Here is a 16,987-nt window from a genome sequence, read left to right on the forward strand (position 1 = left end):
AGTTCTCGCCCACAGGCTGTTAGCAGATATTTGCTTTTGGCTAGAGCTGTAGTATATGGATCTGCTGTTAGTTCTTCACTGATCTGGATTCTCCTCTCTTATTTTTGAACGGGCAGCTCGGTAGGCACCTTCGCCCGGGCCCTGGACTGCAGCAGCTCGGTCCGCCAGCCCAGTCTGCACATGAGCGCTGCGGCTGCTTCCAGAGACATCACCCTGGTGAGAGTCTCCCGCCCCACAGCCGAAACTACAGTTATTCAGCCCCTGTTCCTAAGACAACACCACCCCACAGCCACTACTACAGTCATTCAGCCCCTGTTCCTATGACATCACCACCCCACAGCCACTACTACAGTCATTCAGCTCCTGTTCCTAAGACACCACCACACAGCCACTACTACAGTCATTCAGCCCCTGTTCCTAAGACAACACCCCACAGCCACAACTACAGTCATTCAGCTCCTGTTCCTAAGACACCACCACCCCACAGCCGAAACTACAGTCATTCAGCCCCTTTTCCTAAGACACCACCACCCCACAGCCGAAACTACAGTCATTCAGCCCCTGTTCCTAAGACACCACCACCCCACAGCCACAACTATAGCCATTCAGTCCCTGTTTCTAAGACAACACCCCACAGCCATAACTACAGTCATTCAGCCCCTGCTCCTAAGACACCACCACCCCACAACCACAACTACAGTCATTCAGCTCCTGTTCCTAAGACACCACCACCCCACAGCCACAACTACAGTCATTCAGCCCCTGTTCCTAAGACACCACCACCCCACAGCCGAAACTACAGTCATTCAGCCCCTCTTCCTAAGACACCACCACCCCACAGCCACAACTACAGTCATTCAGCCCCTGTTCCTAAGACAACACCCCACAGCCACAACTACAGTCATTCAGCTCCTGTTCCTAAGACACCACCACCCCACAGCCGAAACTACAGTCATTCAGCCCCTGTTCCTAAGACAACACCCCACAGCCACAACTACAGTCATTCAGCCCCTGTTCCTAAGACACCACCACCCCACAGCCACAACTACAGTCATTCAGCTCCTGTTCCTAAGACACCACCACCCCACAGCCGAAACTACAGTCAATCAGCCCCTGTTCCTAAGACAACACCCCACAGCCACAACTACAGTCATTCAGCTCCTGTTCCTAAGACAACACCCCACAGCCACAACTACAGTCATCCAGCCCCTGTTCCTAAGACACCACCCCACAGCCACAACTACAGTCATTCAGCTCCTGTTCCTAAGACACCACCACCCCACAGCCACTACTACAGTCATTCAGCTCCTGTTCCTAAGACAACACCCCACAGCCACTACTACAGTCATTCAGCTCCTGTTCCTAAGACAACACCCCACAGCCACTACTACAGTCATTCAGCCCCTGTTCCTAAAACACCACCACCCCACAGCCACAACTACAGTCATTCAGCCCCTGTTCCTAAGACATCACCACCCCACAGCCATAACTACAGTCATTCAGTCCCTGTTCCTAAAGCACCACCACCCCACAGCCACTACTACAGTCATTCAGCCCCTGTTCCTAAGACATCACCACCCCACAGCCACTACTACAGTCATTCAGCCCCTGTTCCTAAGACACCACCACCCCACAGCCACAACTACAGTCATTCAGCCCCTGTTCCTAAGACACCACCCCACAGCCGAAACTACAGTCATTCAGCTCCTGTTCCTAAGACACCACCCTCACAACACTCCCCTGACCTTCTAAGATTGCGACCTGGCTGAGCATCCCTTAGCCTGAGAGGGAACTGTTACAGAGCTTAGACATCCTGGTTCTAAAAACAGCATCCTTGTGAGAAGATCAGATTAGATGTTAGCTGTGGATGTGCTGTGGAGGTGTACAAATGTACCCCTCGTATGGTGTTGGAACATTTACCAATGTTGCAACTCTAAATTCCACCTTATTTAGCAGATTTCAGAACTGAAACTGGTTGAAAGATGTACTCGGGGCTTAGAAAAGAAAGTCCTGGTTCATTTATTTATTTCACATTTAATATGCATTTCATTATTGTATATTAATGAAAAAAGTGTGAATGGTGAGAAGTTCAAGAAAAGATTATTGCAGGATAGTGTTTAAATCCCCAGGGATTCTAACCACTGAAGGATACTCTGTGAATCCCACAGGGATTCTAACCACGGAAGGATACTCTGTGAATCCCACGGGTATTCTAACCACGGAAGGATACTCTGTGAATCCACAGGTATTCTTACAACTGAAGAATACCCTGTGAATCCCACAGGGATTCTTACAACTGAAGGATACTCTGTGAATCCCACAGGGATTCTTACAACTGAAGAATACCCTGTGAATCCCACAGGGATTCTTACAACTGAAGGATACTCTGTGAATCCCACATGGATTCTTACAACTGAAGGATACTCTGTGAATCCACAGGTATTCTAACCACGGAAGGATACTCTGTGAATCCCACAGGTATTCTAACCACTGAAGGACACTCTGTGAATCCCACAGGGATTCTAACCACTGAAGGATACTCTGTGAATCCCACATGGATTCTAACCTATTTGTTATTTATTTGGTCTGTTTAGAGTAAGAACTTAAATTGCCTTTCAAACCATGCTTGAGCTGCATATGTACATATAGCCACATGTCATTTTTATTCATAGGATATTATTCATTATTCATATTACTCATTATTCACATTCATTTCTTTTGTATTGCTTGGGATTCATAGCCTGTAGTTCAGGCCTCCAATAAAAAGATACCAATTCAGCTGTTTTATGAAGCCACATGTTGTGCGTTGATTAACAAGCATCTCTTTGGTGTACCGCAATTTCTCAATTAGGACTATAAAGGTGACTAATTACACATAATCACACACAGATTTCAGGTGCAGCTGTTGGCAGTGAAAAAAAATTATTTGTTGAAACAATTTTTCCGCCTTTGGTCGCAAAATGTAGCCCCTAATTCTGTGTCTTGATTTGTCACTGTACAAACTGCATCCATAAAAAGAACTCTGCAGGTGCTTCAGCCAGCAATCCATAGACTATTTTACACGCCACAGACCGCACGGTTCTTTCTAACAGATCCAATGCCAATAAGAAAACTTTCATGATACAGCTTTTCTCCAAGTTATGAGAATTCTCACCCCTGTTTTTGTTACGTGTCCTCCTCTTTGGGTAGTTCCATGCCATGGACACTCTTCATGGGACGTCCTATGACATGTCCCAGGCCATCATCGCCCTGGTGCCGCAGGGGGGGCCTGTCCTGTGCCGGGATGAGATGGAGGAGTGGAGCGCGTCAGAGGCCAGTCTCTTTGAGGAGGCGCTGGAGAAGTACGGCAAGGACTTCACCGATATCCGGCAAGACTTTGTAAGTCCAGCCCAGTCTCAGTTTGGCTTGAAGTTTAGCTTGAAGTCTGCGACCCATAGACATCACCAGGTGCTGAGTATCTTCTCTGCTGATGCTCTGCCAGACCTGAACTGTCTACTCCTGCTTGTTTTGGGGGATAGTTGTGTTAGACTTTCTCTTCAGCATATGAAACACATGTTCTATTGGATTCAGTTCGGGTGAATGACTTGGCCAGTCAAAACATTTCCAGTGTTTGCCATTGACTTGATTGTTGTTTTAGCAATATGTTTGGGATCATTGTCTTGCTGTAGTTTGAAGCACCATCCAATAAGTTTGGAGGCATTTGCTGGAACTTGAGTAGATAAGATGTGGCATTCCAATTACAGGTGTGCTCAATTACCAAGCATGCTGTTCCCTCCACTGACAGATGGTGGAGCCCAGAAAGTTGCAGATGTTTAAGAGCGGTGTTCACATCAGATGGTCGATACATAGTCAAAGGGTGATGTTAATGGCTGGTTTGAGGACAGCCTTTTGTCATCAAATAAATATAAAATTAGAAATATTATTTCTAACATTTTTGAAGTAATTATACAGGACAAATGTATTTCAATTTGTATGAATTCCTTTAAAAAGTATTAGAATCAATCATTTGAATTATTTCTTTTATTTCAAATGAAAGTACTTGTTCTATTTACTGTATGACTTATTTACAAATATATCAAATAAAAGGATTTGGTTTTCCTCAGTTTATTTGCAAATACGTACTGCAAAAAAATGAATGATTAAATTGAAAATTACTTGATTATTATCTGCATTTCACCCAGGTCTCACTTGGGGAGGATGTTCACTTTCTTAACCTTGAGTTTCTACCTCTGTAGCTGTGCTATGTGTAGCGATGTAAGATGTTTTAAATGATGTATACGTTGCTTTGTTTCAGCTACCCTGGAAGTCCTTAACCAGTATCATAGAATATTATTATATGTGGAAAACCACTGACAGATATGTCCAGCAGGTTAGTGCTTCTCATACTCTCCCCAGAATTTACATTCTAATTTACAGTATTAAAACATAATTCACACATTTATTTAGACATACAGTATGGAATGGAATGGAAACAGTCCTCATTTGCCACTGTCACTGAATACACAGAAGGAAACAAACGACTGTGGCCTACACTCATTTTGTGCCCAGAGCTGAGGAAATTTTTTAATCTGTTGCAACCTGTAGGGTTTTGTCAGAATACAGAGACGTTACTAAAGCACTCCTACATAGCAAAACAATGCTGAACATATCAAACATATCAAGTATGATATCATGCAAATGAATAGAATATTAATTCTGTACAAATAAGAGTATGTTATCATCACGATGACAAGCGAAGATTCAGAGCACAATTTCAGTAATCACTATAAGTTATGAGCACGTCATTTAAATGAGTAGCATTTTCCGGTACTAACTATTGTGCAATATTTAAACACCAGTAAAGACAGGAATGATATTTTGCATTGATGTTCCACTTCTGTAGTACTTCCAACTAGTTTTTTGTTGTTAATTTGTTAATTATCTAACTTATGGACACTCTTCGGTTAGGTGTTCTAAAAAAGAATGTATATTTAAGAGAAATCAGATGCTCTGTATCTGTCCCATAATCAGCCCTCAAGTGGCACTTTGCTTTCCCTCCCAACAGAAGCGTTTAAAAGCGGCGGAGGCGGAGAGCCGACTGAAGCAAGTTAATCCCAACTAGTAGTCGAGATCTGAGCTAAGACATGTCCAAACCACGATCCACTAATCTGCAGCCTGAGCTAACAGACAGTCAAACCAGATCCAACTAGTAAGTTGCAGCACTCTGAGCCTAAGCACGTCCAACACGATCAAATAGTGTTGCACTCGAGCTAAACAGCACCTGTCCAAACACATTAAAAGAAGTCTGACTTGAGCCTAACAAGCCAACCAACTCCCAAACGTAAGTCTGCGCACTCGGCCAACAGCACACTGCCAACCACGATCCAAATATAAGTCGCAGCCTGAGCTAACAGACACGCCAACAACTCCCAATATAATTGCGTATCTAAGCAACAGCCACGTCCAAACCACGATCCACTATAAGCAGATTAAGCACAGCACCTGTAAACCACATCCCAAATGAAATGCATCTTAGCCTACAGCACCTTAAAAACGATCTCAAGTACGTTGCGTACTAGTACAGCACATGTCAATCGATAACTAGAAGCAGTAATAAAAGCTGAGCAGGACACTGTCCAAACCAGCGATCCCAAACTAGTAAGTCTGCAGCACTCTGAGCCTAAACAGCACACTGTCCAAACCAACGATCCCAAACTAGTAAGTCTGCAGCACTCTGAGCCTAAACAGCACACTGTCCAAACCAACGATCCCAAACTAGTAAGTCTGCAGCACTCTGAGCCTAAACAGCACACTGTCCAAACCAACGATCCCAAACTAGTAAGTTGCAGTACTCTAAGCCTAACCAGCACACTGTCCAAACCAGCGATCCCAAACTAGTAAATTGCAGTACTCTAAGCCTAACCAGCACCCTGTACAAACCAGCGATCCCAAACTAGTAAATTGCAGTACTCTAAGCCTAACCAGCACACTGTACAAACTAGCGATCTCAAACTAGTAAACTGCAGTAATATAAGCCTAACCAGGACACTGTCCAAACCAGCGATCCCAAACTAGTAAATTGCAGTACTCTAAGCCTAACCAGCACACTGTCCAAACCAGCGATATCAAACTAGTAAACTGCAGTAATCTAAGCCTAACCAGGACACTGTCCAAACCAGCGATATCAAACTCTAGTCCTGTAACACTGCTGTGTATGTAGGTTCCTCTCAATCAGCAGCCAGTTTAGGCCTTGGAAACAAGGTGTTTTTCTATTACGCATTTTTAAGTGTAGGAACACACCAAAAAACCGGAAGACACTGCAGCGCTTCAGGATTTGAGTCCCCTGCTCCAAACCAATCAGCCGTGACTGCTCATCAAATGATACCATGTTACATAACAGGCATCTATCAGGCCATCCTAACTAGACTTACACAACTTTGAGCATGTTTACAAATTATCCATTTATAAAGCTGGATATTTACTGAAGCACGTCAGGTTGAGTACTTTGCTCAAGGGTACAATGGCAGTGCCCTATCTGGGAATCAAACCTACAAGCTTTAGGGGACCAGCCAAATGTCCTAACTACAATATCATGCTTCACTGCTGCCCATGTGAGCTGTGAACCGACACAAGACGTGGTTGAAACCGGACCGGGTTTCTGCTGGTCTTTCCCACAGCAACAAGCCAAACCCCAACCAGATCAGCACCAGCAACAGCAAGCCGGGCCTGGTGAACGGGGCGGGGTCCCAGAACCAGACGGGCTCCACCGGCTGGGTCTGCGAGAGCTGCTACTGTAAGTTTGCTGTCTGGGGCCACCACCTCCTACTGGTCTGAATTTGTCCAACATCTATGGTCAAATTTAACTTAGGATTAAATGCAAGCGGTATAGGTTCTGCCTGTCATTGGAAACGTGATTATTGTGAAACATGTACAGATCTATTTGTTTGTAATTATGTGTTCTATTATACAAGGAAACACTGTGTTAAAACAACAAAAGCACAGGGATTGAAGTTATATACACATGTAAAAGCATTCAACTATGAATGGTTTGAAATTTGAAGTTGTGTATCAGTTTATAAAGTAAAGACATAAATAAGACAGTTGAAGTTCAAATATTAAATCTATGTTTCAAATGCAATGCCCTCCAAAAGGATAGTAATGGTACAATGAATTTTTTTACTGTATACTTAGGGAAATAGAGATCAAAAGATAAATATGAGACAAAAGTACAAACAATCAGCTTTTATTTAATGGTATTTACACAAGTACTTATTACAGTTCACAGAAACAGCTGTTTTTGTGTTGAGTCACACCCAGTTGTGCAAAATTATGCTGACACATGAACTTAAAGCTGCAGTAGGTAACATTTTTTGAAAGATATTGGGGAACTGTCGTGCTTAATTGGCAGCAATCATAGAAAGAGCTGCTGTGAGAGAAATCCAACACCATACAGAATGTTCATACCGTCAAATTCTGCATTCTAAAACCAAGGATTCGGCACAAATTTTTGTTTCCAAAACAAAGAGGTTTACAATGTGAACCAATCAGCAAGATAAGTCAGTTCACATCTCGAACCAAGCAATGGCATTGACCTTGCACATGCACATGAAAGTATAGAATTCACTCTAAAACTAGAGCAAACACTGGAGCACAGGAAGTGGCAAGAGTTTTGGGAGCAGGTGGAGTTGAAGATGGATTCCAAACTTGCCTTGTCTCTATTTAATTTTAAAGAACTTTATGCTCGCCAGCCAATTAAATATGTTACAATTGAGGCCAAAAGTTTACATATACCTAGGCTAAAGATATTCACAACTTCGCTCATTTCATGTTACCATACATTTCTTTAGGCAACTCAATTAATGCATCTACTTCTTTCACATCAGAGGTAATTCAGCAACAATCAGTTAGAGACAGATTTATTTCAGCTTTAATTCACTATATCAGAATTCCAGTGGGTCAAAAGTTTACATACATGTTGTTAGTATTTTTATGCATGAACAATAGATGAAAAGGGAAAATCATGAGCAACAGTTAACACCTGTCAGTCAACTTAAATGTTCACAGTGGGAAATAGGGGGACTCAAATTCATAACCACAAAAACAACTGTTTCTGTAAAATGGAAACATATACATATTTAAATACCATGAAATAAAAGCTGATTGCTGAACCTTTATCTCATATTTATCATTTGATCTCAAATCCAAATTCCTTGCTCATATAGCAGAAATAAATAATTTCACTCTACCGTTCATATATTTTCTGTATACTCTTTATCAAAGTAACTCAGACTGAGTATAAATCACAAATAGGGAAGTTTTACCTGGAAAATGCACTATTACTTTCTAAAAGTGAATTGAAGCTAGAACTAATTCTGAGTGCTACGAAAAAGACTGTGGAGCTTTCTGAGGGGCAGTTGAGGAATAGGATAAAGATGCAGAATCTGTGCAGAAAGTTGTGCTTGAGAGGATAAAAACCTTGGCTATCACATTTTTATGGACACATTGCAGACCATTTCGCAGCTGGGCTTATAGGGCAATGTGGAATTTTGATGTTGTTTTTGGAAAATGCACACTGTGACACAATTAAGTCACATGTAAAAGCTCCTGATATGGAAATTATGGAAATTAGCCATTGCCCTTGCAGTTCATATTGTTGCGGTTTGAAGTTGCAGATCAAAGTTGCAGATCAAAGATGAGCTGCAACTGGTGACTCTGCAAAACTCATTGTTTGCGACATAGTAAAAGTGCCCCATTCACATCAAAGCTACAAGATGAGACGTTGTCTACGTTTATGTTCACCATAGCAACAATTCTCTCCACTTCCTGTTTACGGTTGCTTCCTTATTGGTCACAATACTCTGGGAAATATCTGGGTCAAAATAGCAAAAATGGTTAAAAGCATTAGCGATAGTGAGATGTTTCCTGTAGCAGCAGTACTGCTAATAAAAGCAAGGCTTTGTGAACACAAGAGCCCAAGATGGGTGCTTCAGCGTCCGGTACATGGAGCGTACGCACAGTTATGCAAGGACCTGGATTTATCATCATTTCTTAAAGGCCCAGAAATCTGGATTCAAATTGTGGTTATATTTCCTTGAAATGACAATGAATTGTCTTCTTAATATTTCTTTCAACTTTTTAACCCAATCATAACTATTAAAGAGTAATTGGACTCACTGTTTTAGCCTGGCTCTGCTGGCTACACAATTTGAAAATATGTGTCCTGGAGTGGGTGGAATATGCGTGTCCATCTCATTTGCATGAAGTATTCTATATGCAAATGAATTTGTACATCGTAGCTGCACCTGGCTCATGAAACTTGGATCAAACTGTCAAACTAGGCATTGCTGATCAAATATGAATCAAGATCCAGCAATTACTGTACATGGCCTGTTTTTCACCTCAAAATGTTTTCAGAAACATATTTTAGTGAAAGTTTATGAATAGGCCACTGTGTTTCTCCTGTTTGCAAAATGTTGGGCCTAAAACCAATCTAGCTGGCTGTGTTCTGTCATATAAAAAATTAAATAGAAAATTTGTGGGTGGCAATGATTTTCTGGCTTGGTATCTTCATTGTCATCTCCATGACCTAGCAGTACCTCCAAAGAGGTATTCTGATATCACAATTAGGACGGGGCCAGAGTGGAGGGCAGCGCCAAGAGTTTTTCTACCACTTTTTTCTGCCAAATTATATTATTTCAGAAATGTTTAAATAAATGAATTGATTTAAATATTTCATTATAAAGTAGTCATAGAAAAAACATTTACTGCTAAAAAAGTGATTTGTTTAGCAATGTATTGTCTGTATTATTGAGCCTAATCCAGACTTGCTCCTTATATGGTATATGGTATTATTCCGTCCCTTTGGTATAAATCAATTATTAAGCCAGTCCCCAAGTCTGCTATAAATGATCCTAGGGTTCCTCTAAACTACAGAGGCATTAGCCTTATGAGAACGATTTATAAAATGTATTCTTGAATTCTAAATAATAGTAACCGGCTTTCCTGGTATTTGGAGTTTTCAGGTTTACTCGCTGAAGTACAAAACAAATTTAGAAAGCACAGTCTGTATTGATCATACTATTTACAGTTTACTCAATTACCAGAGGTAGAATTAAAGAAGGAAAATCCACCTATGCTTGGCTTATTGATTTCCGAAAGACGTTTGATTGGGTTAATAGGAATATGCAATTTTTTTTAAGCTTATCCAGGCTGGCTTGATGGTAGGTTCTATGAAGCAATACAATTACTATACCATTCCCTTGTAGCTTGTGTACAAATGAATGAGTTGACAACTGGCTGTGACCCAACATCCTTTGGTGTGAAACAGGGTGATATGCTTTCACCCACCTTCTTTACAATTTTTGTGAATGATCTTGCCCAACAGATCATGTCCCCTAATCTGGGTGTTAAACTTGCTGATGTAACTGTTGGTTGTCTGTTATATGCTGATGATATATCTTGCCTAGCAGCGAGAATCAGAAGCTGACTTGCAGAATATTCTTAATACTGCCAACAGCTGGTGCTCCAAATGGAGACAACCAAAGCAAAACACAAAAGCATGCACTTCAGAAAGAAGGGCATTGTGCAAACACTGCAGAATCTTTCACTGGGAGCATAGCCTCTGGAGCTACTCAATCACTATAAATCCTTGGGTTTAACTGGATGAATATGTATCTTTTGAAAAGGGGATTGGTTTGTTGGCTGACTGTACATGGTGAACGGTCTGTAAGAACCTTGGATACTCCACATACTCCCAGCTGTATAAGTCCTGCATGCAGTATGTCCCATGCTTGACTATGCAGCTGGAGTACGGAAGTGCAAAGAAGCTAAAAGAGCTATCATTGTTCTAAATACAATGTTTTCTTTGGGTACACAAATTTGCCCCCACTCTTGCAAGGAGACATTGATGATTCTAAAATGGTTTCGTCACGTCGCAAATCTTGACTGAATTGGCCTTAAGATGGAGAAACTAGAGGATGTGGGTTTATAACACAATTAACTATGTGTTTTGTGTGTGTTGTGTGCGCGTGTGTGTGTGTTTGTGTGTCTCACAGCGATTCAATGCTATCAGTGGTACTCCTGGGGCCCACCAAACATGCAGTGTCGATTGTGCGCCTCCTGCTGGAACTACTGGAAGAAGTACGGTGGGCTGAAGATGCCCACGCGTCTGGAGGGCGAGAGAGCCGGCTCCAACAGGAACAGCATGGTCAGTGCTGATTCCAGATCAGTTTGCTTTTTTACTGTAAGCAGCTGGGATTCAGTTTAGAGTTTCGTTAACTGGCCTTGGGCCGGTACTTATAGACCAAGACTGTTCCATAAAACTAAATCGACAGATAAGGCTTTCTGCTTGCAGGAAACATTTCTGCTATTAATGCCACAGGTAATTTGCCCTAATATCTTTGCTGCTGCAGAACTCTCCTTCTCCTTTACTGCGAACAGTTCTTGGTACCCAGAATAACATTTTGTTCAAAAACCAGCAATTTCAGTACTGTTCTTCGGAACAGTCATCTGTCCCCACAAATTCTTCTCATGAATAAATGATACCCTCTCAGATTACCACTGAAATATTATCACTCTGTAAAGACAATTTTCAAACCCTAAAGGAGAACCCCATTGAAATGTTCTCCACAATTCTTGAAAGGTCTGGTGTGGACTAGCTAACTCATGTCATGCAATAAGCTAAAGTGCAAGACAGAAGGCTTGATTTCATGTTTTACTCGTAGTAAATAAAAAACCTAAATGTGGAGAGATTTAATTAAGGCCAAAGTCTGCTCAGCCAATAAACATGGTAACATTCATCATCTTCAATCCTGCCTGTCTGTAAAGTGCTGCATAGCAAGCCGTGTGTGGATCAGAGAACAGCAAGAAGATGATGAGGGTCTTCATGAACTGTGTACCTCCAGTTTCGAAATTTGCTGCTTAAATCAGATCAAATCTGAACGTGAATAATTCTACCTGTAATACTGAAAAATTACAAGGGCCACTGGTTCATTTTATTTGTCCAAGCATGAACATTAGGTTTGCAGTCCAGGTTTTAAAAAACGACATGAAATCACATGATAAGAGACAACGAGTAAAACAAATAATTAGCATTACTATATAAAAGAGGTCAGGTTCTGAACATAGAGGCACATCTTTTTCTAAAGCACAATCAGTAAATCAAGCTTGAGCAACAGTTGACAGGACACAGTACAACTGTAGATGTTAAGTACAAAGTGGTTGAAACATTAAGACTACTTAGTACATGAATACAGTGACTGCAGTCACTAGCCTCTGTGTCTTTTTGCTTCTGCAGAGTCCGTTTGGCTACTGGGTGAAGAACGCTAACCCTAAATACACCCTGAAGACCAAGCAAGCCTTCTACCTCCAGTCCTCCGCGCTGACCAGGATGGCGCGGCACCTGTGCCTGGCTCTCCTCCGGCCGCGGCGGGCTGCCCGCCGACCTTTCACCCCCGTCAACAGCGCCGCCATCAAGGCCGAGTGTGAGGCCGCTGGACTGAGTGAGCCCCGGTGCCAGAACACTGCCATACGCCACCGAAACCGCCAAAACCCGCCAAAACCCGCCAAACCCGCCAAAATCCCACATTTCATTCCCCAGCCCGCCAAAATCCTACATTTCATTCCCGAACCCGCCAAAATCCTACATTTCATTCCCGAATCTTGCCAAAATCCCACATTTCATTCCCGAACCCGCCAAAATCCCACATTTCATTCCCGAACCCGCCAAAATCCCACATTTCATTCCCGAACCCGCCAAAATCCCACATTTCATTCCCGAACCCACCAAAATCCCACATTTCATTCACAAGTGCAGCAAAGTGCATTCACTGTGAAACTGACTGTTAGTGAACCCAAGGTCAAGTCTCAACTTTGTGAGACTTTGGAAAAAGTTTTGATTTAAGACCAAATACTGTTTTCAGTCAACAGTCAGTCTTAATTTGAATCACAGTTACATGTAATATTCTATTTTTCATATTGAACTCAGTTCATAAATCAATGTCTAACTGGCAGCAAATGAATCAAAATTGAATTAATGAACTTACAAAAGGTAATTTTTTGTGTATTGTTGTGTTTGGCCTCTTGATCAAGTTGGTACTGTAAATGAGAATTTGTTCTTAATGAACTTGCCAGGTTAAAGATTGGATAAATGAGAAAAATAGAAAAATAAATTAATTCCCATGTTTTTAAAAATTTTTTTTTTTACATCACAGGCAATAATTGAATTCAAATGGAACACAACCCTGAATATTACATACATGCATAGATTATGCGTACACATTCCCAATTACAAACTAAATATTTTTACTATTTCATTGACAAGTTTCACATAAGACAATCCACAACATATGTCCTTCCTCTAAGAGGAAAATAATTCTGAATTAAGCATTGCTGTTAGCATGTAAAAAAATATTTCTCTTAATTTTGCTGTGAATTGTGCATTATTATATTTATCATTGATTTAATGATCATGTAACTGTTTTTTGTCCATTAATTAATTTCATTGGTTTTTTTTTAACAAACGTGGTGGTAAGAGGATGGGTTTCATAATCATAGTCAAGTGATTTGATAAATTACAACCCTGCAACCTTTTGAAAAATTACATCTAATACTGAAAACATCCGGTTTATCAATCTGAGATTATGTGTGACCGAAATTATGTGAAATATTATGCTAACCCTTGACTCAAGCTGTCACTATGGATGCACAAACTGAGATTCTGGAAATTTAAGAAAGAAATGTTATGCTGATTTTAAGGGAAACTAGGTTCAGAACCACAGAACTGAAAGCTCTATGTTTTGTTTGAATATGGTTGTACAACACTACTCTCTTGTGGCACATGCAGATATTGCACAATATTATTAATGTAATATTTATACAATGGTGGGGGGCAATACATTCATGACATAAATACATTCATTTTGCAGGTATTCTCCCCAAGGGTAACAAACAGTGACCTCCAAAAATATGGGAACATCAAATGAAATGTGTTATTTTTGCTATATTCTTAAGGCATTTGGATTTGAGATCGAAAGACTATGGGACAAAATTACAGACCAGCTTTTAATTCATGATATTTACATGTGTACATGTTTTACCATTTTACACAATCAGCTGTTTTGTTCGTGAGTCTCACATTTTCAGCTTTATTATTATTATAATTATTATTATTATTATTATTATTTGTAGTATTGGTAGTAGTAATAGCATTTCTATTATATTAATAGTATTATTATTATTTGTTGTATTGGTAGCATTAATAGCATTATTAGTAGTATTAATATTATTAAGTTCTATAGAATAGTTCTACCTGGTTTTCATACGTACAGCCTTGGTTAGGTTTGACTGTACTTTCATTTTTATACAGGTGCAGCCAAACCAGAGGCAATGAGACCAGTGAAGCTGAAGCCTGCTGTACGGAAAGCTCTGGAAGCCATCGTGAAGCATCTGGGTCAGTCTCTGGGCCGTGTGCGTCACTTTACAGCAGTGGTAACCAACCCTGCTCCTGGAGATCTACCATCCTGTAGATTTTCACTCCAACTCTAACAAAGCGCAATTCATTCAACAGCTAGAGATCTTGTTGAGCTACTAATTAGTAGAGTCAAGTGTGCCAAATTAGGGTTGAAATGAAAACCAACAGGACGGTAGATCTCTCTCAACATTAGCATGTAGCAGGGTTGCCCAACTGCCATCTGGCTTTCGTTCCAACCAGTTATCTTCGTTTTCGTTTTCTGAGTGCTCTATGAACTACGCTGGTTCACTCCTGTACTTGAGCTCAGTAAACTTTTTAGGAAACATTTGGAGTCTGTGGTTATAGCTGGTGAAAATTTCGGATCAAGACAGTGTTGAGCTAATTAAATATTTAATAACAGAAGTTGGCACAAAGTCCTGACGTGTACCGGTCCTGCTTACCGCGAAGCTTGCTCTGCTGGAATCCCAACTGCGTGGGTCTTTCGGTGACGTTAACTGCAAACGTCAACCAAAGACCTGGAAACCTGTTTTCAGCCTGGGGCTCAGAATGGGGAAATATCACCCTCACACCCAAAGCTTCCAGTCAGGCTGGCTTTACTCATTCAACTGCAGAAAAACCTGCCTCTAATGCCATTGGCTAGTTTCACCAACGGTCACACCCTCATGTATCTGCCAAGCCTATTATATTTGATTCTCAACATGACTGCATTTTTCCAATATATTGGCATCCAATATGTTGCCATTCTTTATTTGTCACTTGTTACATTAAAATAAAAGTGAAAAATATATACTGTACATGTAGCAAAATATGCCATGCATTGCCACTCTTATTGGAATATATTTGAATATATTTTTAAATATTTGATGTGTATGGGATTACAAGGAGGAGAAGGATCCTATTAAATCATAAGTACCCACACCTGTAACCACAGTTTGAGACCTTCAGTGTGTACTGTAAAGATATTTTCCTGTGTCTGTCCGTCCATCCGTCCATCCGTCCGTCTAACCTTCAGAGCTGCACCCATATGTGAAGCCGGAGGTGTCGAAGGCCCCCTCTACAAACTCATCACAGGAGGCGGGCGCCAACCTGGCAACGGTGGTGCCAGTAATCAACCACGGCTCCACCACCATCCTGGGAAAACGCAGCTATGAGCAGCACAATGGCGTGGAAGGTCTGGCAACCCCACCGTCATATACAGACATACACAACCCCGCCGTCATATACAGACATACACAACCCCACCATCATACACAAATGTACACAACTCCACCATCATACACAAACATGCTCAACCCCACTGTCATACACAATGGCTAGGAGCTGGACTCTTCGATGTGACCGTACAAAATTATATGAACTGGTGCAATTTAAAAAATTGTTTAGTTCACTTTAAATGCATATGTTTTTAAAACAATTATTTTACAGGGTTGTTGCCAATACATACAGACACACATACTGCCAGGCATTTAAAGTGTACCATTCCTTTAATTAAAGGAATTAGTAGTCGATGAGTGGTTACATGCCGTGCTTGTACTTCCAGAACCTTAAAGTTGCCTCAGTATAAAAGCAGCATTTGAAAAAGTTTCACTGGGCCTTTTGTCTTTTAAGACTATCGAATAGGAAAGCAACATCTTTTAAGTGGGCACTAACAGTTTTTTACAGCACGGTTCTTTGGTAAAGGCAAGGCTTCAGTGTGGAGATCAAAATTATGGATTAAATTATATCTTATTAAATGCTATAAATACTAATGCAAGGTTTCCTCAATCTTATCCAGAAAGGGCCGGTGTGGGTGCAGGCTTTTGTTCCAACCAAGCAGTTACACACTTGACTCCACTAATCAAGGTCCTTAGCAAAGACTCTAGGGTTTGATTAGTAGAATCAGGTGTGTAACTGCTTAGTTGGACTGAAAGCCTGCACCCACACTGGCCCTTTCTGGATAAGATTGAGGACCGCTGCACTAATGGGTTATTTCTACGGAAGTCCCAGATGGCTATGAATCAGACTTGAGTACATTGTACACATGTACACTTTTTAAGCTATACTGTGTGTGTACAGCTTTGTCAGTTACGTCTGAGAGAAAGAATGTTGATCCTCAAAAGAGTTCACCTGTCAGGAGTGTATTGCCTTGCTAAGCACAGGGATCTATAAATTCTTGTAAAGCAGCATTGCGTGACAGGCCCAACTGCTACGTCCCCAAGCATTGCCTGACAGCATTCACTGTGTTTTTTTTTTTACTTCCCCATTAGCTAACATCAAGAAGCGCTTGCTGATGCCATTGCGAGGTATGGTATGAAATCACCTTTGACACAAAATCGCCAACCATTTACATTTCAGCCCTTATACATGCTCTGTTTCAAAGCAGCTAACACAGATCACTGTTTTTCCATACCAGACCTGCGTCAAATAATAATCTTAAATATTTCATGGCCATTCAAATACATTTATTCCCATTATTTAAGGAGAAAATACATGCACAAATAAGATTGTGTTATTTTGTTTATGTTTATTCTTTATTGCAGATAATCTGATTTATTTCAA

General features: G+C 41.0%; 1 protein-coding gene across 1 annotated transcript in view; it reads left to right on the forward strand.

The window, feature by feature from the left end:
• Positions 1–16,987, forward strand: part of LOC135236940 (metastasis-associated protein MTA1-like) — a 67,634-nt gene that overhangs the window by 37,163 nt on the left and 13,484 nt on the right. Inside the window, exons 8-17 of the mRNA XM_064303550.1 lie at positions 117–216; positions 3,190–3,378; positions 4,295–4,369; positions 5,045–5,100; positions 6,657–6,772; positions 11,034–11,185; positions 12,275–12,479; positions 14,345–14,428; positions 15,462–15,620; positions 16,696–16,731. Coding sequence (XP_064159620.1) covers positions 117–216; positions 3,190–3,378; positions 4,295–4,369; positions 5,045–5,100; positions 6,657–6,772; positions 11,034–11,185; positions 12,275–12,479; positions 14,345–14,428; positions 15,462–15,620; positions 16,696–16,731 — 1,172 coding nt within the window. The remainder of the gene's footprint in view (positions 1–116; positions 217–3,189; positions 3,379–4,294; positions 4,370–5,044; positions 5,101–6,656; positions 6,773–11,033; positions 11,186–12,274; positions 12,480–14,344; positions 14,429–15,461; positions 15,621–16,695; positions 16,732–16,987) is intronic.

The sequence above is a fragment of the Anguilla rostrata genome, chromosome 12 (assembly GCF_018555375.3).
Source record: "Anguilla rostrata isolate EN2019 chromosome 12, ASM1855537v3, whole genome shotgun sequence".
Lineage (NCBI taxonomy): Eukaryota > Metazoa > Chordata > Actinopteri > Anguilliformes > Anguillidae > Anguilla > Anguilla rostrata.